The sequence below is a fragment of the Bubalus bubalis genome, chromosome 22 (assembly GCF_019923935.1).
Source record: "Bubalus bubalis isolate 160015118507 breed Murrah chromosome 22, NDDB_SH_1, whole genome shotgun sequence".
In the NCBI taxonomy this organism is placed as follows: Eukaryota; Metazoa; Chordata; class Mammalia; order Artiodactyla; family Bovidae; genus Bubalus; species Bubalus bubalis.
The window spans coordinates 240,209-266,420 of record NC_059178.1 but is presented as its reverse complement, the minus strand read 5'-3'; the positions used below and the strand labels follow the sequence as shown (position 1 = coordinate 266,420).

At 45.4% G+C, this 26,212-nt stretch overlaps 1 protein-coding gene across 2 annotated transcripts; it reads right to left on the bottom strand.

Annotated features, from left to right (window-relative positions):
- Nucleotides 1–609: 609 nt before the first annotated feature.
- LOC102405462 (serpin B3) lies at nt 610–24,546 on the bottom strand. 2 transcript variants are annotated; one of them, XM_045164008.1, is made up of 8 exons: nt 24,442–24,546; nt 23,162–23,351; nt 22,518–22,574; nt 21,011–21,139; nt 20,578–20,695; nt 2,332–2,474; nt 1,883–2,038; nt 610–1,212 (listed from the first exon to the last, which is right to left on the bottom strand). In XM_045164008.1, exons 2-8 carry the CDS (start codon nt 23,324–23,326, stop codon nt 808–810), a joined length of 1,173 nt encoding a protein of 390 aa, XP_045019943.1. In that variant the 5' UTR covers nt 23,327–23,351; nt 24,442–24,546; the 3' UTR covers nt 610–807. The 2 variants fall into 2 exon arrangements, with proteins under 2 accessions (XP_045019943.1, XP_025128925.3); XM_025273140.3 differs by lacking the exons at nt 20,578–20,695; nt 21,011–21,139; nt 22,518–22,574; nt 23,162–23,351; nt 24,442–24,546 and adding exons at nt 3,645–3,762; nt 4,082–4,210; nt 5,488–5,544; nt 6,130–6,319; nt 8,467–8,620.
- Nucleotides 24,547–26,212: the final 1,666 nt, after the last annotated feature.

The window sequence follows — 26,212 nt, the reverse complement described above, 5'->3', positions numbered from 1 at the left end:
CTATTATCTGTCTATTCCTGGTATTGTCTTCCTCATCTAAGTAGAGATTCAGTTCGTATTCCATCTCTGAGTTCTGGACTCTTATATTTAAGTTCTTAACATGAGTTATAAAGCCTTTCACACTCTGGTAACAGTCCACCTCTTCAACCTCATCATGCTCTACTATTTTGAATTTTATATATGATAAAATCTTTCTAAATTACCTTTTCTATGTGTGGTGGTTCACTTATACTTTGTTGATAAGAAAAAAGGAAAGCAATGAACGACATGAATAAATCATTGTTTTATTGATAATGTATTTCACAAAATCAAAAACTTTAGACATGTAAGTGTCCCACATACCACCTAAATTCAAAGAAATGTGAGTGCCTAGGTGAAGAGTATATATGATTTACAGTGTATATTTTTTAGTATATGTAATTTTTTAATAAGAGCGATGATATTTGAGGCTTAGTAGAAGATAGAGTATAATAATAATCTTTTTTTATTAATGTATTTTAAGTGGAGGCTAATTAGTTTACAATATTGTGGTGATTTTTGCCATACATTGACATGAATCAGCTAATCTTTTAAAATATATTGAACATTTTGTGCAAAGAGGAGTATCACAGAGAGATACAGTCAGTTTACATGTTTGTAGAAGGAGAGCGATAGACAGACGTCCTATTCAGACTTCCACCAGTACATGCGCAGTGGTGACTGTGAGATTGGAAAGGAAAACGAATCCAAGGGCACCTGTGCACCAGCATTCAAGCTCCGGGAACAGCTCTCTGAATGTCCCCGAGTGTGGCCGCTGCCCAAGGACGTCTAAGGGGAAGAGACTCGGCCGCAGAAGAGGATGCTGTGGGTCTTGATGTGCTTGATGAGGAACAGGAAAGGGTGATCGCAGCGGAAACTCTCTCGAAACGGTAATGATGTGACACTAATACCCACACCGGTAGCAGCCGCGGCCTCTGTGCCCTCCTCGGTCACCTCCACAAAGGACTTGTGGACGACCGTCGACACCGCCAGATCACGTCTCCCGGTCATGCCCGAGAAGTTGGCGACCCTGTCATTGAAGGCGTCCACCATCCCCAGGGCTTGCAGTGTGGGCACGAGGTCGTAGCTCTCTTCCACTTTAAACCGAGGCAGGTATAAGTCCACTTCTTGCTTCCCCATATTCTGTGGGCTCGTCCATGCTATTAACTTCTCAGCAGTGAGCTGGTCTTCAAGCTGTAACAGTGGAAAAGGAACAACTGTCAGGATTCTCATGGTCATGGAGCCCACCTAACCTCGGATTGAAATGTCTGGAAAACCTTTATTTTAACAGTAAACATGAATACAGGAGATTCAGTTTATTAGATTTTCTCTGAGGAGGAAACAATAACAGTCCTGAATATATATCATATGATCAAATAAATGTTTTTATACATTTATAACTTTGCTCTTTTTATGTATGTATGTACACATATATACACATATATAGGAATGTCTATACACATGTGTAGATGTGTGTTATATAAATATGCACACAAAAATGAAACAACATGTGTTTCATGTGAAAGTCATGTCTGACTCTTTGTGACCCCATGTTCTGCATCCCTCCAGGCTCCTCTGTCCATGGGATTTCCCAGGCAGAAGTACTGGAGTGGGTTGTCATTTCCTCCTCCAGGGGATCTTCCTGACCCAGAGATTGAACCCATGTCTCCTGTGGCTCACACACTGCAGGTGGATTCTTTACCATTGAGCCACTGACATTTAAGATATTGATATTATTATTGTTATTATTTTTTTTTGTTCTATGCTGCCAGCCAGTATCACCAATCTATGAGCAGCCCACACAAGCACTACATCACTAGAAATGTGAGCAATGGCATGGAGCACTGTGAATACCAGGTTTTACCTCCTGCAGACCGTCTACTTCATTGGGCAGCAGCACCATCATGCTTAGCTCTTCGCCTTTGTACGGGATTTCCAGGATCTTGGCTTGCACGTCCTCCAGTGACACGAACTTGAAATTATTGGTTTGTTTCATCATCTGCACAGGTTTGCTTGTATCCTGCAATGAATTCATGTGCAAAAGAATGCCAAGTGAGCATTAGTCCAGGAAAAAAGATAGTATTATTGAGATATCAAACTCGGCCTCCTAAGAGATGATCTGGGAAATTTGTGTCTTAGAGATGAGAGTTTCTTCAAGGAATCCCAAGTAAATAAAGTTTAAAAAAAGGACAAGAAAACAATCCTTGACAAATTCTATCTTCTATATGCAGTTATGTATTAATTACTATGCATTTAAATTTCACAGTGCATGTGTAGCTACACTTTGTTATATACATAAATTACAGACAATACCTTGTTCAGCCAAAATTTTTCCTCTGCAGTATGTTCTTCCTTAAATTTCTGGTTCCACTGCCCTTTGAAGTAGACGGCGTTCACCAGAACCAGAACAGTAGAGCTGTCGAGAGAGTCTTTGGGAAATAGGTCCTTGATTCTTTCTGCAAAGACAGAAAATCGAAGGTCTGTCATGAAAGGCACAAGTGGTTTATCTGTCAGATGCTTTGAAAGTTACAAGTGATGGTTAAATAGTCACACAAGTCAGCCCATGAGGGACTCCATGCCCAGCGGTTCACCAGGTGAGGCTTTGCTCACGGCCCCAGCCTGATGGAGTCGCCCTCATGCAGACGCCCCTGCTCAGTCTGTGTGTGTGGGGACATCAGTCATTTCACAAGGAATCCTGATGAACTGATTTCTGATATTTAAGATGCCATGATATTTCTATGATATTTAAGATGCCATGCTGTGCTAAGCCTCTTCAGTCTGTGAGTCCACGGCTGCAGCCCACCAGGCTCCTCTGTCCATGGGACTCTCTAGGCAAGAATACTGGAGTGGGGTGCCGTGCCCTCCTCCAGGGGCTCTTCCTTACCCAAGAATTCTGGGTCATCAATTCTGACAATACCTTGTTCATCAGAACTGATGAACAGGTCATCAGTTCTGAAGAACTGATTTCAGCTGACCTTTACTGGTCCGTTTTCTTCCTTCCCTTTCCTCCCTTCCTGTTCCCTCAATAGCTCTGTCTCTTGTTTCCATTCCCTGTCTTCTTCTTCATTCTGTACACTGAGCTGCTGTAGGTTAAGCCTATGTTTCGGAAGGGAGGTAGGATACGGTTCATGGGATGGAGACGTTGTCCAGCCCCTCCCTGGGTGGGGAGGACACTGTGACAATCCTGTGGGAGGGGGACGTGGGCCCGGAACCTTCTCCTGCAGGTGGTCATTTCTGCAAGAAGGATGGTTTAACGGAGAGCGGCTTGTTTCCCAGTTAAGAAAGCAAAAGTGGACTCTTCATATTCTCTCTTAGGGATTATAATCCGGAAGTTAAGCCTTTAATTTAAAGAACAACTTATGAATCAACCTGAAGCCTGAGCAGAGACTTGGGATCCACAAGACACTGTCTTCCAGGCTCAGCTGTGCCTGCAGGGGGCTGGTCCTGGGAGCACCCCTGCCCTTTTCTCTCCCGACTGACGAGGACCGTCCACCCCCTGCAGGCCTCCCCACCCTCTGCAATCTTGTCTCACCCTGTTCCTAACAGCCCAGTCAGGTCCAGCACTGTGTTCACACACAGCGGGGACTCAGTAGTGACATTTAATGAGTGAATCTCTCATAACCTACCATTGGTTTGGCTCTCCACCCAGGAATTAATCATCTTTCGACTTTCCTCTGCAGCATTTTTAAAATCAGCAGATTCCACACTGGCTAGATAAAATTTCTGAACATTATCCATGTATTCCTATGACATGAGCAGGAAGAAAGCAGGAATGAAAAGTAATTTATCAGTAACTATGTGGGTATTCCCAAATTAAATTAAATGTGTCAAATCCTGATCAAGCAGAGGTCACAAGCCAATCCCTCGCCTCCCCTCACTGGTGTGCTATCAGCCTCTGGACACTCCAGCGGGTGCGGTTGTGGTTGGGGAGCCGGTGCCCCTGTGAGTAATGCCCCCGTGTGGGTCTCCAGGCTCCTCTGCACCCTCCCCACTGCCATCCATTAGGAGATGTGGCCCGAGGACCCGGGATGCACCCAAAGGTGTGACAGACCAGGAAACTCACCTGGAGAAACCGAAACTCCTTTTCTCCATAGAGCCTGTTGGCAACACTCAGCTCATAGGCATCGGTGGATTTCTTTAATTCTGTCAGAAGCTTTTGAAAGTGATGATGAACATTTCCTGGCTTTTCAACCTTCAAACACCAAAAAGTGAGCTCATTGGATACTCTGTCAATGTAAACTCTACACCTCCAGGGGTCTGTGGATACCTGTCTAGAGGGCGGTATCCACAGGGATGATGATTGTTGTTATTTCCCCTAATTGGTGTGTTTTACTGGTATAGCCTTCCTGATCTTTATAGTCGGTCTCCTAGGCAATTCTTTCTTCCTGCTCAAACACATCCCACTCTTTTCTCTTTTGAACTACCCATGCAGCACCATTCCTCCACTGCACTGCATCTTAGCTGTCTGCAATGATTAGGGTAAACTTCTCAGCTAAATATAAGCTTCTTGAGAGCCAGACCCACAGTGCGTCTCTGACAGTCATCAGCTGTGAAATCTGTGTATTGTCCTAGGTTATGACGTCAAGCCCTGTTATACTCCTGGTGGGATTGTCTTCTAAGACCTGTTGGCTCTGCCCTACGGCTCTTCGTGCTGATGGCCGCACGTCTCAGTGTGGGAGCCGTGTGTGTCTGGGGCACTGCCAGCAGCTGTACACCAGCATCTCGAAGTCTTTGGCTGGATTCACATGATGACAAGAGAGTGCAGAGGGCTAAGTAGCTTCTCCAAGGAGACAGAGCCAGGTTTTCAACCCAGGCTTGTCTCAGTCCAGAACGTTAACCTTGCTACCTGAGAGTTTTGGACTAGTCTATAAACAATAGCTCTCTGTTAATCACTTTCCATAATATATTTTGATGCCTACCAATTGGTCTTCATAATATGAACTACCATCATGATTTAACATTATCCAATAATAATATTAATATTATGAGTTAATACTATGCAATGTTAGAAACATGTTATAAATACTATAATTATATTTTGCTATAATAACCATAATAAAATACATAATATACATCAGAATTTTCATTTTCCTGGCACTGCTATTCTGTTTCACATGGATTTGCATGTATTGCAGCAGACATTTTATTATCCCCAGTTAACTGGGATGAAGTCACTGTGGCTCAGAGCAGTTGTATTCTCCACATTTGTCATTCCTGAACAACACCGTGCAATTTGAAGCCCCTTTGGGTTTCCGAGCCCTTCCCGTGAAGCACATGCTACTCTCCTCTCAGGATAACAAAGACGTGAAGTACATATATGTAACGTGACATGAGCAACAACTCTGTCCGCTGGATTTCACTTGAGATGTCCTCTAAAAATGGACTTTCCCCACTTTGCCTGAAATTCCCAGTTTAAACTATGACCCTCTTGGATACGTGATCCTCTAAATCCGGTGCCCTGTGACTCACGTGATCTTTTGTGGCTCCTCCTCTTGTGTTCTCTGCGATTTTATTGAAGTGAAGGACCTGGAGGAGACAGAGAGCGGGGCAAAGACGTGTCACCCGATACATCTGTGTGCATCACAGCCGACCAAAAAGAAAGAAAAAGTCAGGAAGAAGACAGGAAAGAAAATGCAAACCAAGTACCAAACCAGACAAAAAACCCCAAAGCATAAGGAACAAAGAAAAGAAGAAAGAAATATTCAGTGCAAACACTTGCTTCTTAAAAAACACAGTCTGTGTGTGGAAAACACAAAGCTGCTTGAGCGCTGTCCTCTTTAAAGAACTGTGTCTCGTTTTTCATGCATCGTTGAGGAAACATGTAAAGGTGTCCCCCGTGGCTTTTGGTCAGGGCCTCACTTCTACTGAAGTCTTCCATTAAAGCCTCACCTCTGGTTGTTGGGCAGTTGTAGGGGTTCATCCCAGCCCCCAGAGGAAGTCCAGGCACAGGAGGCAGGTGGGGAGCCTTGCCCCCATAACTCTGTGCCCACCCAGTCGTGGGGCTGCTTGAGCTTGCCGTGGGACCCGGGGACAGCCAGACCTGTGGTCATCCGCACACCAGCCAGCAGACAACCCATGCAAACCTGTGAGGGAAAGGCAGCTGCCACCTACCTTCTGCATTTGTGATGCGGTGTTTTCTCGGGCCCCTAAGTAAGTCATGGCTAAGGCTGACGAGATACTGAAAGGCGACAGGAAGATGTTTTCCTTCTCTGATTTTCTGATCTGGTGGAACAGATCGATTGCAAGATGGATGATTGCTTCACCGAGGGAACTCATGGTGGCCGGATGTGGTCTGGAAGTCCTGGAAGAGCATCAGATGCAGTTTATAATCACTCTAGTGAAGGAAGGCTAGTCTGTCATGAGAATTTCTAAAAGAAATGCCTTATGTGTGGGTTGTGGATTTCTGGCAAGTACGATTTTTCCTTTGTATACATTTAGTAATTAGAAGACTTGAAATTAGGAATACTGGAGTGGGTTGCTATGCCTTCCTCCAGGGGATCTTCCCCACCCAGGGACTGAACCCACATCTCTTACAGCTCCTGGATTGGTAGACTTGTTCTTTACCACTAGGGCCACCTGGGAAGCCTTATTTATAGAAAACGCTTCTTAAATATAATAGAAACTTTATGTTACACATTTCATGATTGAGAGATGTACCTGTATCCATCTCATAATTAGACGACTATTGAAATTAGTATTTAAAGAACGTTTTTTGAAAAAGTAATAGAGTATCTTTACTGTTTCTTCCTTACTGACTGTACAAGTGTGGGTAAAAAGTGCTTTATAATAGAGGTAAAAAGCAAGAGAGTTCCAGAAAAACATCTATTTCTGCTTGATTGACTATGCCAAAGCCTTTGACTGTGTGGATCACCACAAACTGTGGAAAATTCTGAAAGAGATGGGAATACCAGACCACCAGACCTGCCTCTTGAGAAATTTGTATGCAGGTCAGGAAGCAACAGTTGGAACTGGACATGGAAAACAGACTGGTTCCAAATAGGAAAAGGAGTATGTCAAGGCTGTATATTGTCACCCTGCTTATTTAACTTCTATGCAGAGTACATCATGAGAAATGCTGGGCTGGAAGAAGCACAAGCTGGAATCAAGATTGCCGGGAGATATATCAATAACTTCAGATAGGCAGATGACACCACCCTTATGGCAGAAAGTGAAGAGGAACTCAAAGGCCTCTTGATGAAAGTGAAAGTGGAGAGTGAAAAAGTTGGCTTAAAGCTCAACATTCAGAAAATGAAGATCATGGCGTCCGGTCCCATCACTTCATGGGAAATAGATGGGGAAACAGTGGAAACAGTGTCAGACTTTATTTTTGGGGGCTACAAAATCACTGCAGATGGCGACTGCAGCCATGAAATTAAAAGATGCTTACTCCTTGGAAGGAAAGTTATGACCAACCTAGATAGCATATTCAAAAGCATAGACATTACTTTGCCAATAAAGGTCCATCTAGTCAAGGCTATGGTTTTCCTGTGGTCATGTATGGATGTGAGAGTTGGACTGTGAAGAAGGCTGAGTGCTGAAGAATTGATGCTTTTGAACTGTGGTGTTGGAGAGGACTCTTGAGAGTCCCTTGGACTGCAAGGAGATGCAAGCAGTCCATTCTGAAGGAGATCAGCCCTGGGATTTCTTTGGAAAGAATGATGCTAAAGCTGAAACTCCAGTACTTTGGCCACCTCATGCGAAGAGTTGACTCATTGGAAAAGACCTTGATGTTGGGAGGGATTGGGGGCAGGAAGAGAAGGGGATGACAGAGGATGAGATGGCTGGATGGCATCACTGACTTGATGGACTTGAGTCTGAGTGAACTCCGGAAATTGGTGATGGACAGGGAGGCCTGGCGTGCTGCGATTCATGAGGTCGCAAAGAGTCGGACACGACTGAGCGACTGAACTGAACTGAGCAGAGGTTTTGTTGTTATTGTTCAGTTGCTAAGTCGTGTTCCACTCTTTGCACTCCATGGACAATCTCCTCTGTCCTCCACTACCTCCCAGAGGTTGTTCAAATTCATATTCATTGAGTCCGTGATGCTGTATAAGCATCCCATCCACTGCTGCCCCCTTTTCTTTTTCCTTTCAATTTTTCCCAGCCTCCAGGTCTTTCCCAGTGAATTTATAACAGATTCAAAGGCAAAACTGATGTGGTAACATCCAGCCATCTCCCATCAGGTACCTCCGTGCCTTACTTGAAGGATCTGTGGATGCTGGACAGCCTACCCCTGATACACGTACTCCCGAAGGATCGTGCATTTTCTTTTAGAAATAAGTAAATTACCTATGGACTAAATCAGGAGAAAAAGTTCTTCTGTGGCAGAATACGTAAAATACCATCATACCCACATGAAACATTTACACACGCACGATAAAACATCACATTCATTAGTATTTTCAGAAAGGACTCCTGAGTTAGGGCAGAGCTGCTGGAAGCACTTACCTGTGTTCCTGGAGGAAGCAGAGGTGGGCAGGCAGCCTGCAAGCCTGTGTGCCGGGCGTGCTCAGCCCTGAATATATACCTCTACCAGCCGCCGCCCGTGCCTCAAGGCAGCTGGTATTTCAAGATCAACTTCTGATTTCTTCACCAGTTATCTTCAGCTTCATGAGGAAGAAGTCTTTATGAGTCAAGACAAGATTATTGACCAACTCCTGTAGGTCCTTTCCTTCTGCAGAAGAAATTGTGCCCTACCACCCGTGGCTCATGGGAAACGCATGCACGTGCCTCTCCGACACCTATGAGAGTACACTTGTGTGGCAGCTTCTTCACGTGCCCTGAGGAACTAGGCCCAGCCAGAAATAAGCCTTAAAAATCTTTCTTCTCTTGTTAATACATGTTGACTCGTGTTTAAGACCACTTCTAACACAAACAATCGAAACGCTGACATTTTTTAAGTTCTGAAAAGGCTTGTTTCTTTAAAAATATTTTGTATACCCTGGAAAACAGCTCAATGTCTCAGCTGAAGAGAGATTGGCCAACTGTGTCAGCTGCAGGTGGAGACCAGGCGCGATGTGCCTCCCCTCAGGCTGGGCCCTGGCGCGGTCCTCCCCGTGACCCCATTGTCCTCGTGGTTAATCCCAGCTGTGCCCTGGTTGCTAAGCTCAGAGGGCAGCTCATGTTCCAGCAGACTCACTTGCTCTCAATGAGAAGAAGAACAGATACAAACAGGACCCATTTTAAGGGCAGTTTTCTAATGTTTTTGTACGAAGATTTCTCAGAAAAGTAAATAGCTTGAGCTCCAGAACTACAACATTTCTCCATCATCCTGATCTGCAGCATACCCACTTCCGATTCATGTCCAGAACAACAGAGTCAAATGTCTGTAAGAAAAAAAGAGGAAAACATGTGTTCTTTGAATGGCATGGCTGAGTCTCATCACTGGAGTCTCATCTCTTCAAGCATCTGGTGCTCCTGTAATAGAATAATATTAACCACTGCTGACTATTCACTGAGGGGGTTTTCTATTCACCCATTTTCCTCTTTGGTACCTTGTTTAGGTCGGCGAGTTTGTTTTCCCCATTTCACAGATAACAGAAATGAGCCAGAGTGACTGAACAGAAGCCCAGGTGGTGAATTGCCCAGGTGAGCTCTCCAGGCTGGTAGCTGGTTCCAGGAGGCTGCGTGTGTATCCAACTCCCCACAGGGAGGTGGAGACAGACTCCAGGCCTTTACTGACACATCTGCTTGTGTTTAGATGAAAAGAAGCTGCGTCTTCTGCCCTCTCAGTAGAGATCATGTTCTCCCACAAAATCCGAAGGCATGGGAATGGGTCCCTAATTTCTCCTCCAAGGACCCCACAGTCATTAGGGAGGAAGGCAGGGTTTCAGATACTCTTTTAGGGTTGTGTAAAATTTAGCAATTTCAGTGTGGACGTATGTTTTAATTTCTTAGGCATATACTTAAGAATGAAATCTGTGGGTCAACGGTAAGTTTACACTTGACCGATTGATTGGTTGAATTTCACTATGATTGATTTAGAAGAACTACCAGACTGCCTTCCCCAGCAGCTGCACCATTTTACTTCCAGCAGCTTAGGAGAAAGTACGTGTGTGTGGGCTGCCAATCCTCTCCTCACCCTGGCACTCAGTACTGCCCTTGGTCCAAGTCTGCAGTCCCAGCACAGCACCCACTCACAGGAAGACTCACCCACACAGAGTCCCAGAAGCACAGGGATGGAGACACGAGCTGGAGGAAGGGGAGACCTGTGTGCCTAAACCGGAAAGATGATTCCTGAGCTCAGCCCTGCTGCTCTTAGGGCTCCTCCTGGTTATGTGTCCTGAGTCCCGAATGACACTGGAGGTCAAAGACCCCTGAGCTGAGATGGGTGGGCTGAGGGAGGATGGGTTCTGCTGGAGTCTGATGGGGAGCTGAGTGTAGAGAAGAAGGAAATAGCAGGAGAAAAGACCCAGGATGGAAAACAACAAACATGAGGAATAAGAGCTCCCAGTCAAGGCTTCGTTATGGGCACTGTCAGAGAGCAGGGAAGCCCGCAGCCAGAGCAGGGTGGACGTCTTTGGGTTCAAAGAGAAAGGGCTCTGAGCCCAGAGACAGAAGCAAGGATCCCCGGCTGGGCCTGGAGGAAGCCCAGGGACAGAGCAGGAGTCGAGGACTCAAGGGAACCACTGACTGAGCTGATTCCTCCTGTGAGTAAGTTACCAAGGTTTGTGGTGCAGAGGCTGGCTTTGAGGAAAAGCAAGTAACTGATGAAGATCAAGATTTTGTTCTGGAGGAGGAAATGGCAACCCACTCCAGTATTCTTGCCTGGGAAATCCCATGGACAGAGGAGTCTGTCGGGCAACAGTCAGTCCATAGGGTGGCAAAGAGTGGGACACGACTGAGCACGTATGCAAAGCAAAGGATTTTACTTAAACTTAGAGGGAACTTTGGTTAGTTCAAATAAGAATCCATATCACATCCTTCTCCCCCTCCTTTTCAAAAGTGCTCCTGGCATGTATTAGACAAGGTGAAGACACCACGAACTCACACAGTGTCCCAGGACACTCAGCACTTCTCAGACGATTTTGCAAGTCAGTACTTGCCACCTGTCTTTGGGTATTTTCTAAATATACCAACATCATTGGCATCATGAATCCCGGAATCCAATAAAACTGAGGAGGAAATGACATGTCCAGGAACCATCCCACATATTTCTAATACCTGTGTAGGTTGCTTCAAAAATAGTTCCTCTGCTCTCCTCCTGTTTTCCTCCTTCCTTGTGAAGGGCGTGAAGGTGCACCAGCTTTTTTGAGGTGCACATCCTAGGGGGCATTTTATCTCTTTCTTCTTATTACCCACATGGTCATACCCATCTGCAGGTAAATTGGTTACTTGAGAAAACCCTTCAAGCTTTCAATAACAGGATATCTGCCAATTACCATTTTATTTTTTTTAAATTTTATTTTATTTAACTTTACAATATTGTATTGGTTTTGCCATATATCAAAATGAATCTGCCACAGGTATACATATGTTCCCCATCCTGAACACACCATCCCTCTGGGTCGTCCCAGTGCACCAGCCCCAAGCATCCAGCATCGTGCATCGAACCTGGACTGCCGACTCGTTTCATATATGATCAATTACTCTTTGAATATTCCCATACAGATACAGATCCGTACAATGTGAATAGCATCTGAACAGGATGAATCAGATTTACCTTAATGTCCTTTAGCTGGGGAATGGTCTTGTCTGTAGGTGTGTCATGGCAGACTGAGACAGTTCATTCTCACCACCCGTCTCCCGTTCCCATGCCTCCAGTTCCCTCGGGACAGTCATCCTACTCTGTGCTTAGCACCATCCAGCCCTCTCTCACATCTCCTGTCTCTAGAACCATTTCTACAACCCTTCCTTTCAGCAGTTTTTGACTGACATTTAACATTGCAATAGATTTCGTGTGTGTTTGCTAAGTCACTTCAGTCGTTTCCCACTCTTTGTGACCCTACGGGCTGTAGCCCACCAGGCTCCTCTGTCCATGGGGAGTCTCCAGGCAAGAATACTGGAGTGGGTTGCCATGCCCTCCTCCAGGATCTTCCCAGTCCAGGGATTGAACCTGGGTCTCTTATGTCTCCCGTGTTGGCAAACTGGTTCTTTACCACCAGTGCCAACCGGGAAGCCCCTTGAATTGATTAATATTATATATTAAGGAAGGACTGAGGAAGTCCTTAGTCAAAATTTTATTCTATCACTTCTTATCATATCAGAAAAATCGCACTGCCTCCAGGATTCGCTTTTATGGGTCTCTTAATTTTTTGGTAGAATGCAGGAAGAGAGAGACTGTGCTTTGTGCAGGAACTAGGAATCACTGCCTCTTGGTCTCTTACATTTGAATGAAGGCTTCTTGATTCCATGTGAATGTAGGGGTGATCACATACTGTGTTTGATTATCTATTTTTATAATTTCCTAATGATTCACTCTCCATTCATTGAGTCCTTAATTATGTTCTTTGACTTAGTACTGAGCTTACTGAAGGGTCTCTACCACAGTGCTAGAAGCAGGGACTTAATGACAAGGGAGGTTTGCCAAGGCTCCTTTACATTTGGTGGCCACTGACTTCCTAAGCCTCATCCTCTGAGACAATCTCTGAGACCATGATAGCACATCCATTCCCCACCCCATGACTTCTGCAACCAGCCTCTGCGTTCCCCCACGTGACTCTGGCTTTAGCACACATCTCACCAGGACTGCCAGGGACAGCGGTCATCAGCACCTTCAGTTCCTCAGTGATCCAAGCAAGATAACGTCAACTCCATAGACTCCAGTAAATGTCTATTATTGCACAAGGAACGCCTGGCTCTAACTCGTTGCAGTGATTTCCTCCCTGCATCTGATGACCACCTGACAAAACATCCTAATTACCTGTACTTCAAGTAAAAGATTTGCTTCTGAAATTCAGGGCATTTCATTGAATGTTGATTTACAATGTTGTTTTGATGAGGTTCATGTCCTTCTTTGAATGCATTTTTAATTGCTGAAATGGTTGATTTTTTGCTCTAGTAAACTACTGTAACTTAACAGTTTAGGCACGGGAGCGTGAGAGGGGACTTCTCTGCTCTCGAGGCACTGTGTTAGGTTCCTAGACCTCTGTCGTGAGCTGCCCACACTGAGGTTTGAAACCATCGGTATTCATTCTCGCCCACTTCTGGAGGCTTGAGGTCTAAAATCAGTGTGTTCTCAGGACCACACTTCCTGGTGAGGCTCTCGGGGAGAATTCTCTTTACCTTTTCTACCCCCTGGTGGTTCCTCGAGTTTCCGGGCCTGTGCCTCTGTCTCGACATGACTGTCTTCTCTGTGTCTCTTCTCTTCATATGGGTCCAGTCATTGGATGAGGACACAGATTGAGTCAGTACGATCTTATGTTAACTAGCTATGTCTATGATCTATTTACACATAAGGTCACACTCTGTGATTAGAAATAAATTGGGGGTGGAGTGGGGGGCAGAGGAAGTTCTCTTCAGTGCGGTACAACCAGCGATCCTAGCAGCCAAACTAAACACTCGTAAGAGTTTGAAGAGAAGCCATGGCAGTATTTTTCCATACCCACGAGGCATTTATCTGTATCCATGCGATCCTGAGCAAGCCCGCGCAGCGCGGACTCTGAGCGGTCAGGACACGAGGCCCTGGAGCAGCGGGGCCGGCGGCGGCGCTGGAGGACGCGGCGCTGGGCGGCGGCGCTGGAGGCGGCTCAGCGGCCCCGCAGGGCCGGCCCGAGGGTGTGGGCGGCTCTGTCGTGGCTCCGGCGGTGCTTCTCCTCCCAGAACCCAGAAGGGTGAGGGAGAGATGCACTCGGGCTTGTTCCGGTTTCAGGGCCACTTCTCGTGGCAGCAGTTCAGAGCCCCAGGAGGTGAAGTCCTCGTTTCAAGGGTGTAGAAGGGAGGGCAGCACGGAAACTGGCTGCGCCGGCAGGGGCTTTTCCTGAGGCCTTCCTGGAGGGTTAGCTCCAAAGCCGAGGTGTATTTACTGGTGGAGCCCTGCTGACCCAGCTCCCTCGTTTAGATGCTGTGCGTGTTTGGGGAGAGAGAGACAGAGGGAGAGAACGTGTAGGGAGGCAGGGAGAGGAAAAGAGGGGGAAAGAGAGAGAGAGGTGGAAGGGAGGGCGGTGCAGAGGGAGGCAGAGAGACTGAGCCCTGCGGCGGACGGGGGTCCTGGAACCGTGACAGCTGAGTGCTTGAGGCTGGAAGGCTGCCCCCAGCACACACCTTGGACCAAGCTTCCAGGTGCCTATGGAGGCATTATCACTGTACGAAGCGTCAACATCTCAAGGGCCTGTGTTCTGTCTCCAAACTTAGCTACCTGAGAATCTCCTGCGTTCACAGGGGCAGGTTTCCCAACCTGCCAACATGTCACAAAAGCACAGTGAGCTTGTCGCCTCCCTCAGATCTTCCTGATGAGAAACGCCTGGGAGCAACAAAGACAAAACTCCTTTACTGATGGATCAAGACTGCACAGGCCCACTCACAGGGCTTCTGCTTCCCTGGCTCATAGAGATTCCTGTAAGCTGTGAAGAGTGCAGCGTCCGAAGGGCAGGAGTTCAGCTCAGAACGACTTGTTCTGAAGATAAGATAAGGCAAGGTGATAGAAGGAGTAATGACAACTTTTCACTAATAACATAACTTCTCAAATCTTTCACTATTTTCAGATTGGGATCTTTTGGAGACCCACCCAGAGGAGCATCTGGCAATCTACTAAAACTAAATGTGATATTTCTACCTATGAGTTTACACTGGACACATTTTTATGTTATTCCTGATACTTATTCAAACACAAGGAGATACCAAAACTCTGGAGTGTTTAATGGTTATATAGTTTTAAGATACGTTGGGTTAAACCCATGAATGAAACTTATAAAATTTCTTGCCAGTACAGTGTGTAGTATTTAATTAATATACCACCTTTGTGTTACTAATCCGATCAAAACTTCTTCTCTTATGAAGGTGATTCCTCATTTATTTCATCTCTGGAAATGTTTAGTGATTCACCCTGCCAATAGCAAAGCTGAAGACTCTACGTTAGTCACACAACCAATGAGTGTTTAGCGGTATACATCTTCATCTTAAGTGAAATAGCACAGGGAAATCCATCTCATTCAATAAAATACTAGCTTTCATATTTAATAATTGGCTATCACTTTTTTGTATTTTTTACTATCATTTCCTATGATCGCATTGTTCTAAGTGTTTCAAGGTCTCTTGTATTGAGAGGTAACTACATTTGTTGTCAATTAGTCTCTCCGTCGTGTCTGACTCTTTGCGACCCCATGGACTGACTGTAGCCCACCAGGCTTCTCTGCCCATGGGATTCTCCAGGCAAGAACACTGGAGAGGGCAGCCATTCCCCTCTCCAGGGGACCTTTCCAACCCAGGGATCAAGTCCATGTCTCCTGAATTGTCAGGAGGGTTCTTTACCACTGAGCCACTGGGGAAGCCCAGCTACATTAATCCATAGTGTAAAAAATTGTCATTTGAGGGGGATTACATAACCCGCACTCATTCTTTTCAGTTTCTTGTTTGTACAGCACAGCGTGTAGGAGTTTAATCCATGTTGCTTCAGTAGTTTTTTCCTTTTCATCTCTAAGTACTCTTCTTGGGTTTGTATTTTCGTTTACCTGTTTTGTTCAGCTGTTAGACATTTGAGGTTTTGCCAGCTTTTTGGCCATTACGAATAAGGCTCCAGTGAACATTTGTGTGTTAGTCCTTTTGTGGTGGATGTATTCATATCTCTTGGGTAAAATCAGGATGTGGAATTACTGGTCTGATAATAGTCTGGTCATGCTTTTAACCCTGTAAGAAAGTACTGATATGTGCCACTTTGTATACTTGAGAAAGACTTTCTCTAGACGTGCATTGGTCAGCCAAGGAGATATGTGGTTTTCTGGAGACATCACCCAGGTGGCAGCATAGGAGACCCCAGCTCCCCTCTCCCTTAGAGATCAGCAGTGTGGCAGCTGTTCTTGACCAACACACGTCCCGACGGAGAAGCGAGAACATGTGATGAGGGTATGAATACACTGTGATGAGGGTGTGAATACACTGTGATGAGGGTGTGAATACACTGTGATGAGGGTGTGAATGGTGCGTGAATGGTGAACGGTGTATGAAGAGCTGTACCTATTTAATGTATGATGTCAGGAGTTTTGAGGTGAGTATATATCTGTGAAACCATCATGCTAATCTATGTAGTAAACATATCACCTCCAAATGATTCCTCTTGCCCTGAGAAAAGTTATGTTTTGGGAAATAAAATTTGTCAGTTCTTTGCTTTATGGGTTGGTGGACTTCAGGGTCATATGTCAGCCCTGCTTCTCACTGGATGCTCTCCCAGTCTTATCCCATCTCTGCCTTCAGCCACAATTACCATATTTCTCTCGGTAGCTCTAACATATGTATCATCTGTCTTTCTACTTAGAGACTCAGTTCACATCCCAAGTCTGAGTTCTAGATGCTTATATCTAGGCTCACACATGGGTTACAGAGCCTTCCATGTTCTGACAGCAGTCTGCCTTTTTAACCTCATCATGCTGCACTATTTTGACTTCTATGTAGGATAATATCTTTCTATATGATCTTTTCCATGTGTGGGGGGTCACTTGCAGTTTGTTGAAAAAAAAAAAGATGAGCAACAAATGATATGAACAAGCCATGGTTTTATTGATAATGCATTTCAGAAAATTAAAAAATTTAGACATGTAAGGGTCCCACATACCACCTGAACTCAAGTAAATATGAATGTCTAGGTTTGAAAAGTAAAAATAACTTTTGAAATAGGAGCTATGATATTTCAAACTTAGTAGAAGATAGAGTATGGAGATAACTTTTTAAACTATAGTGAACACGTTGTCCAAGGAGGCGTTTTCATGGGGAACAGAGTAGGTTACATGCGTTTGTAGAAAGAGAGAGACAGACAAACATATTTTATCCAATACATTGTCAGTGGTGACTGTGAGGTTGGAAAGGAAAACGAATCCAAGGGCACCTGTGCACCAGCATTCAAGCTCCGGGAACAGCTCTCTGAATGTCCCCGAGTGTGGCCGCTGGCCAAGGACGTCTAAGGGGAAGAGACTCGGCCGCAGAAGAGGATGCTGTTGGTCTTGATGTGCTTGATGAGGAACAGGAAAGGGCGATCGCAGCGGAAACTCTCAGAATTTATTCCTGCTTTTTTAGTAATTGCTACACCAGTAGAAGCTGAGGCCTCCGTGCCCTCCTCGGTCACCTCCACAAAGCACTTGTGGACGACCGTCGACACCACCAGACCGGGTACCTTGGTCATGCCCGAGAAGTCGGCCACCCCATCACAGAAGGCATCCACCATCCCCAGGGCTTGCAGCGTGGGCACGAGGTCGTAGCTCTCTTCCACTTTAAACCGAGGCAGGTATAAGTCCACTTGTCTCTTCCCCATATTCTGTGGGCTCGTCCATGCTATTAACTTCTCAGCAGTGAGCTGGTCTTCAAGCTGTAACAGTGGAAAAGGAACAACTGTCAGGATTCTCAGCGGTCATGGAGCCCACCTAACTTTGGATTGAATTGTCTGGAAAACAATTATCTTCACAGTAAACATGAATACAGGAGGTTCAGTTATATTATACATATAAACTCACTATACTATATACATATATTTATATATTGCATGTAATCTCGTGTATTATAAGCTGAATATTTTGTAATATTTATATGATAAAATGAGCCTTCTGTATATATATGTGTATATATATCCATACATAACAGCAGAAGCATTAAATAAATTTATTTTGTAAAAGATAAACTATATATCTTCACTTCTTAAGTTGCCAGATCACTACATGTTTTATTTCAAATAGTCTTGTCTTGTTAATGTCTTTTTGTGCATAGTTTTTGCATGATATAGTGTACAACCCATTATTATTCCTTTTACTTGCTTGACCTCTTTGAAAACGTTTCCTGTATAGATATGTTTCTCTGATCCAGTTTAAACTGTTACATAATGCCACCATTAAGTAGAGATTCAGTGTATGTGTTTACTTAATTAATATTTTTAGGCATCATGTGTTAGTCCCTAAGCTACCGTATATATATTTTATATGTGGCAAGTTCACTGCAAATTCAGCATCATTGGCTATTATAGTAATCGCAGATGGCCAGTTATGGAATGACTTTTATATGCCGGATATTGTTATTGGTTTCTTTACAAATTATCTTGAACCAATATAACCATGCTAAAAGGAAGATTCACTTTTTTTTTCAAATTCCCAGCAATGAGGCTCCAAATAACTCTGAGAGAGTACGTCTAAATAGAAAGTGAGCATCAAGATAGGTTGGTTTGTCTCCTGTCTATGAAGCATGTGACTCAGCCTGCAGAATGGAGCTCAGCATTGTTTTACTTTGTTTGATTTTGTTCATGAGTGAATTTTCGTATATTTTCCATGAGCCATCTACATTTGAGTCTTAGTTTCCCTGTCTTCAAATGAATAGACTGGAATAGGTGAAGTTTTGATGGTTGCAAAATATTAACATGTGAGCCAAGCATATTATTTTTTGAAGTGACATTCTGGTTTTCTCAGAGTATTACTGGGGCCTGGGAAGTTGAGATTTTCTACATGTTCTTCCATATCACACTATAAGGTCTATTTTTTTGGAAAGTGACAGGATGGCAAGTTCGCCTTCATGATCTTCCATTAGACTCAACAGAGAGGAAAGGACACACTGCAGTCTCTTGCTCTCCTGGCACAGCACCAGCGTTCTGTGAGCCGCCCGCACAGGCGCTGTGTTGCCGGCAACGTGAGCAGCAGCATGAAGCGCCACAGGCGCCAGGTTTTACCTCCTGCAGACCGTCTACTTCATTGGGCAGCAGCACCATCATGCTTAGCTCTTCGCCTTTGTACGGGATTTCCAGGATCTTGGCTTGCACGTCCTCCAGTGACACGAACTGGAAACTATTGGTTTGTTTCATCATCTGCACAGGTTTGCTTGTATCCTGCAATAAATTCATGTGCAAAAGAATGCCAAGTGAGCATTAGTCCAGGAAAAAAGATAATATTGAGATACCAAACTCAGCCTCCTAAGAGATGATCTGGGAAATTTGTGTCTTAGAGATGAGAGTTTCTTCAAGGAATCCCAAGTAAATAAAGTTTAAAAAAAGGACAAGAAAATAAGCCTTGACAAATTCTATCTTCTATATGCAGTTATGTATTAATTACTATGTATTTAAATTTCACAGTGCATGTGTAGCTACACTTTGTTATTTACATAAATTACAGACGATACCTTATTCAGCCAAAATTTTTCCTCTGCAGTATGTTCTTCCTTAAATTTCTGGTTCCACTGCCCTTTGAAGTAGACGGCATTCACCAGAACCAGAACAGTAGAGCTGTCGAGAGAGTCTTCGGGAAATAGGTCCTTGATTCTTTCTGCAAAGACAGAAAATCAAAGGTCTGTCATGAATGGCACGAGTGGTTTATCTGTCAGATGCTTTGAAAGTTACAAGTGATGGTTAAATATTCACACAAGTCAGCCCGTGAGGGACTCCATGCCCAGCGGTTCACCAGGTGAGGCTTTGCTCACGGCCCCAGCCTGATGGAGTCGCCCTCATGCAGACGCCCCTGCTCCTGAGTCTGTGTGTGTGGGGACATCAGTCATTTCACAAGGAATCCTGATGAACTGATTTCTGATATTTAAGATGCCATGATATTTCTATGATATTTAAGATGCCATGCTGTGCTAAGCCTCTTCAGTCTGTGAGCCCACGGACTGCAGCGCACCAGGCTCCTCTGTCCATCGGACTTTGTAGGCAAGAATACTGGAGTGGGTTGCCGTGCTCTCCTCCAGGGGCTCTTCCTGACCCAAGAATTCTGGGTCATCAATTCTGACAATACCTTGTTCATCAGAACTGATGAACAGGTCATCAATTCTGAAGAACTGATTTCAGCTGACCTTTACTGGTCCGTTTTCTTCCTTCCCTTTCCTCCCTTCCTGTTCCCTCAATAGCTCTGTCTCTTGTTTCCGTTCCCTGTCTTCTTCTTCATTCTGCACATTGAGTGGCTGTAGGTTAAGCCTATGTTTCGGAAGGGAGGTAGGATACGGTTCATGGGATGGAGACGTTGTCCAGCCCCTCCCTGGGTGGGGAGGACACTGTGACAATCCTGTGGGAGGGGGACGTGGGCCCGGAACCTTCTCCTGCAGGTGGTCATTTCTGCAAGAAGGATGGTTTAACGGAGAGCGGCGTGTTTCCCAGTTAAGAAAGCAAAAGTGGACTCTTCATATTCTCTCTTAGGGATTATAATCCGGAAGTTAAGCCTTTAATTTAAAGAACAACTTATGAATCAACCTGAAGTCTGAGCAGAGACTTGGGATCCACAAGACACTGTCTTCCAGGCTCAGCTGTGCCTGCAGGGGGCTGGTCCTGGGAGCACCCCCGACCGTTTCTCTCCCCACTGACGAGGACCGTCCACCCCCTGCAGGGCCTCCCCACCCTCTGCAATCTCGTCTCACCCCTGCTCCTCACAGCCCAGTCAGGGTCCAGCACTGTGTTCACACACAGCGGGGATTCAGCAGTGACTTTTAATGAGTGAGTCTCTCATAACCTACCATTGGTTTGGCTCTCCACCCAGGAATTAATCATCTTTCGACTTTCCTCTGCAGCGCTGATAAAATCGGCAGATTCCACACTGGCCAGGTAGTATTTCTGAACATTATCCATGTATTCCTATGACATGAGCAGGAAGAAAGGAAGAATGAAGAGTAATTTATCAGTAACTATGTAGGTATTCCCAAATTAAATTAAATGTGTTAAATCCTGATCAAGCAGAGTTCACAAGCCAATCCCTCGCCCCCCCTCACTGGTGTGCTATCAGCCTCTGGACACTCCATCGGGTGCAGTTGTGGTCGGGGAGCCCGGTGCCCCTGGGAGAAATGCCCCCGTGTGGGTCCCCAGGCTCCTCTGCACCCCCCGCCCCCATTAGGAGATGGGGCCCAAGGACCCGGGATGCAGACCAAAGGTGTGACAGACCAGGAAACTCACCTGGAGAAACGGAAAATCTTTTCTTCCATAGAGCTTGTTGGCAACACTCAGCTCATAGGCATCAGTGGATTTCTTTAATTCCGTCAAAAGCTTTTGGAAGTGATGATGAACATTTCTTGGCTTTTCAACCTTCAAACACCAAAAAGTGAGCTCACTGGATTCTCTAACAATATAAATACTGCACCCACATAAGTCTGTTTGATCAGTACCTAGATTTTGGTATTTCTGTGGATGACTGTTGTTCTTTCCTCGTATTTGGTGTATTTTACTGGAAATAAGCTTCATAAACTCACATTCAGTCTTCCAGGTAATTCTTTCTCCCTTCTCTAGTAGACTGCGACTTTTCCTCTTTGAAGTGCACGTGCAGCACCGTTCCGCTCTTGGGTGTGTCCTCACTGTCTTAAACGTGTGTGTGTGTGTGTGTGCGCGTGTTAGTCACCCAGTCACTTCTGACATTTTGTGACCCCGTGGACTGCAGCTTGCCAAGCTCTTCTGTCCATGGGATTTCCCAGGCAAGAATACTGGAGTGGGTAGCCATTCCCTTCTCCAGAAGATCTTTCCGACCCAGGATCGAACCCAGGTCTCTCGCGCTGTGGGCAGATTCTTTACCATCTGAGCCACCAGTTGAATCCCTTGAATGTTTAGGGATCAGTTAAACTTGAGCCTCTTGAGGCCTAATGCATTGTATTGCATCTCTAAGAGTCATCAACTGTGTGAGAACATGCAATTTGTATACTGTCCTAGATTATGACATGAAGTCCTGTTATACTCCTTGGTGAGATTATCTTCTAACACCGGTTGACTGTGCTCTGTGGCTGTTCACTGTGATCACACATAGTGGTCACACTTCCCGGTGTAGGAAGAGTGTGTGCCTGGGACACTGCGAGCAGCTGTACAGCAGCATCTCTAAGTCTTTAGCTCAGTTCACGTGAAAACAAGAGCGTTCAGAGAACTAAGCGACTTCTCTAAGGAGACAGAGCCAGGTTTTCAGCAGTGCTTGTCTCAGTCCCTGGTTGGGGAACTAAAATCGTGCAGACGGCTCGGTCAGCACACGAAAGGAGCCCTTCAACATGAAGCTCCTTAGACCCTCTTCTCTGAAACACACGCTTCTCTTCAGAAAACAGATGTCTGAGATCAGCATGTGACATGGTATCAGAGACAACTCTGCTCATCTGTCTTGCCTAGTGCCCTGTGCCTGTGTGCTCTGGCGTGTCTGACTCTTGCGACCCCATGGACTGTGCCCACCAGGCTCCTCTGTCCATGGGGCTTCCCAGGCAAGTACACTGGAGAGGGTTGACATTTCCTTCTCCAGGGGACCTTCCTGACCCAAACTCGTGTCTCCTTCACTGGCAGGTGGGCTCTTTGCCTGCTGAGCCAACAGGAGAGCATTTTTGCCTAGGATGTGCTCTAAAAATGGACTTGTCCCAGTCTATCTGAAATTCCCAGTTTAACCAACAACCCTCTTGAATATATGACCTCCTTCTAGATCCAGTGCTGTGTGACTCACGGTGTCTTTTGTGGCTCCTCCTTTTGTATTGGCTGCGATTTCACTGAAGTGAAGGACCTGGAGGAGACGGGAGTGGGACAAGGAGACTTTAGAAACCTATGTACATCAGGGTAAATAAAAAAAGAAATAAAGAAGGCAGGAAAGGACAAATCCAGACAAGCAAAACAAATTGCTAAACAACAACAACAAAACCAAAAAAACAAGGGAAAACCCAAAGAGAATCAAAGAAACATTCAATACGAGCATTTGCTCCTTAGGAAACACAAACTGTGTGTGCAAAGCACAGAACTAGCTTATAAGGAGCCACCGCAAGGGGTCCTGGCTGCTTGTAACCGTTGTTGAGGAAATGTGTTAAAAAACTCTCAAAACATGGATTTTAGTCAATGCCTCACTTCTACTGAAGTCTTCCATTAAAGCCTCACCTCTGGTTGTTGGGCAGTTGTGGGGATTCATCCCAGCCCCCAGAGGAAGTCCAGGCACAGGAGGCAGGTGGGGAGCCCTGCCCCCATAACTCTGTGCCCACCCAGTCGTGGGGCTGCTTGAGCTTGCCGTGGAACCCGGGGACAGCCAGACCTGTGGTCATCCGCACACCAGCCAGCAGACAACCCATGCAAACCTGTGAGGGAAAGGCAGCTGCCACCTACCTTCTGCATTTGTGATGCGGTGTTTTCTCGGGCCCCTAAGTAAGTCATGGCTAAGGCTGACGAGATACTGAAAGGCGACAGGAAGATGTTTTCCTTCTCTGATTTTCTGATCTGGTGGAACAGATCGATTGCAAGGTGGATGATTGCTTCACTGAGGGAACTCATGGTGGCTGGATGTGGTCTGGAAGTCCTGGAAGAGCATCAGATGCATTTTATAATCACTCAAGTGAAGGGAAGTTTGTTAGTCTACAATAAAATTTTCTTAAAAGAAACATCTTGTATGTGGTTGTGGGACTCTGCCAGCTGTGTGTGTACATACTCAGTCACTCAGTCGTGTCCACTCTGCAACCCCATGGACTGGAGCCTGGGAGGCTCCTCTGCACATGGGGTTTTCCAGGCAAGAATACTGGAGTGGGCTGCCATTTCCTTCCCCAGGGGATCTTCCAGACCCAGGGACCAAATTCATGTCCCTTGCATTGGCAGGTGCATTCTTTACCACTGCGCCATCTGGAACTATAGCTTCTTTCCTTTTACTTTTAAAGTTGTTTTCAATGTATATACTTAATACTTAGAAGACTACAAAAAAAACTTTTCTAAAAACTAATAGACTATCTTTATCTTTTCTTCCTTAACTGCTGTACTAAGACTGGGTAGAGAAGACCTTATAACAGATACCAAAGCAAAGATTGATGTGATAACGTCCAGCCAACTACCATGAGGCACCTCTCTTGCCATTTTTTCATTTTAAAAAACTAACTGGGTCTTTGTTACAGTGAGCAGGCTTTCTCTTGATTTTTGGAGAACGGGGGCTCTTCTCTAGGTGAGACGCCCGGCTTCTGCCTGCGGCGTGTCTCCTGTTGTGGAGCACAGCTCCAGAGTTCTGGCTCCTTAGCTGTGGTGCCTGAGCTTAGTTGCCCCGCAGCATGTGGGATATTCCCGGAGCAGGGATGGAACCTGGGTCCCCTGCATTGGCAGGTGGATTCCCATCCCCTGGACCACCAGGGAAGCCCTGCATTTTTCTTGAAGGATTTGTGGGTGCTGCACCTCCTACCCCTCATCACACTTCCTCCTAAGGAAGCGTTTGTGTTTTGGAAATTAATAAATTACCTAAAGATTAAAGCAGATGAAAAGTTGTTTTACTTTTGCCCTGGCTAAATAATAAAATATAATCAGACAAAATGAAACAGATAAATGATGTACAATTGTATAGACAAATAACACATCGTTGTTACTTTCAGAAAGGGTTCATGTAGCTCAGCAGAGCTGCTGGAAGCGCTTACCTGTGCTCCTGGAGTGAGCAGAGGTGGGCAGGCAGCCTGTAAGCCTGTGCTGTGGGTGCTCAGCTCCTCAATATATGCCTCTCTCGATTCCTCCCCTTCTTCACAGAAGCTGGTATTTCAAGTAAATCAACGTTTGGTTTCTTCACCAGGCTATCCATCACTTTCATGAGCATGAAGTCTCTATGAGTAAAGACAAAGTTATTGTTCTTTCCCTGTATGTCCTTTTCTTCTGTGGAAGAAACTGTGACCTGCAATCATTGGCTCATATGAAATGCATGTACGTGTCTTTCTAAGACCAGCGAGAATAAAGTTAAATTCCAACTTCTTCATGTGCCCTAAGCTACTGTTCCCAATGAGAGCCCTTAAAAAGTCTTTCTTCTCTTACACGTTGAATTGTCTTCAAGGCCACTTCTAGTACAATTCTAGTAATTAATAAAAAAGTACAATTAGAAAATTACATTTTCTAAGCTATATTCGGAAAGAGTTTGTCCAGCCTGATCACCATTTCCTTAACAATTATCCTGTATCACCAGGAAAATGTTTCAGACTCTCAGCTTAAGAGAGGCTGGCGAGGTGTCTTAGCAGCAGGCGGTGGAGAATGGGTGCGTGCTGAGTCACTTCAGTCGTGTCTGACTCTCTGCGATGCCAGGGACTGTAGCCCACCAGGCTCCTCTGTCCATGGGATTCTCCAGGCAAGAGTACTGGGGTGGGCTGCCATGTCGTCCTCCCAGGGACCTTCCTGACCCAGGGATCGAACCCAGCATTCTTCTACCTGCCCTGGCAGGCGGGTTCTTCACTCTAGTGCCACCTGGGAAAAGGAGAACAGGTGTCCCCCGCCCTCCCCTAAAGGCAGGGCCACGGCCTCGATCTCCACCCCCGCCCCACCACCTGCCTGGCAGCCCGTCCCGAGGGTCCTCGCATTCGAAGGTCAGAGGGCAGCTTGTCTCCCTGCAGTCACCTGCTCTCAATGAGGAGAAAAATGGACAAATAGGGGCCAGCTAGGGAGCAGTTTTCTGATTTTTACACAAAGATGTATCAGAAAAATAAATTGAGCTCCAGAATCACGACATTTCTCAGTCAGCTTGCATTGTAGCAAACCAGCTTCCAATCCATGGTCAGGACAATAGAATCAAATGCCGGTTTAAAAAAGATAAAAATTGTTCTTTGAACACTATGGTTCGATCTTGTCACTGGCGCTGTATTCTACTCAAGGGTGTTCCATTCTCATAACAGAATAATATTAAAAACTGCTGACTTTTACTGTTGGTGTTGTTCAGTGGCTCAGCCATGTCCGACTCTTTGTGACCCTATGGACTGCAGCACATCAGGCTTCTTTGTCCTTCACTAACTCCCAGAGTTTGCTCAAATTCATGTCCATTGAGTTGACGATGCTATCTAACCATCTCATCCTCTGCCATTCTCTTCTCCTTTTGCCCTCAATCTTTCCTAGCATCTGGGTCTTTTCCAGTGAGTCAGCTCTTCGTATCAGGTGGCCAAAGTATTGGAGCTTCAGCTTCAGCATCAGTCCTTCCAGTGAATATACAGGGTTGATTTCCTTTAGGATTGACTGTCCCTTGCTGTCCAAGGGACTCTCAAGAGTCTTCTTCAAGTGCCATATTTTGAAAGCATCAATTCTTCTGCGCTCAGCTTTCTTTACATCCAACTCTCACATCCATACATGACTACTGGAAAAGCCATAGCTTTGACTAGATGGACTTTTATCACTAGTTGGCAAAGTCGTTTCTCTGCTTTTTAACACACTGTCTACGTT

Coding starts and splice junctions, on each gene's coding strand:
- LOC102405462 (XM_045164008.1), bottom strand. CDS start 23,326: ATGAGTTCCCTCAGTGAAGCAATCATCCACCTTGCAATCGATCTGTTC. Junction 20,696..21,010: donor AAGATTTTCCGTTTCTCCAG/GTGAGTTTCCTG, acceptor CTCATGTCATAG/GAATACATGGATAATGTTCA. Junction 2,039..2,331: donor AAAAATTTTGGCTGAACAAG/GTATTGTCTGTA, acceptor AATTCATTGCAG/GATACAAGCAAACCTGTGCA.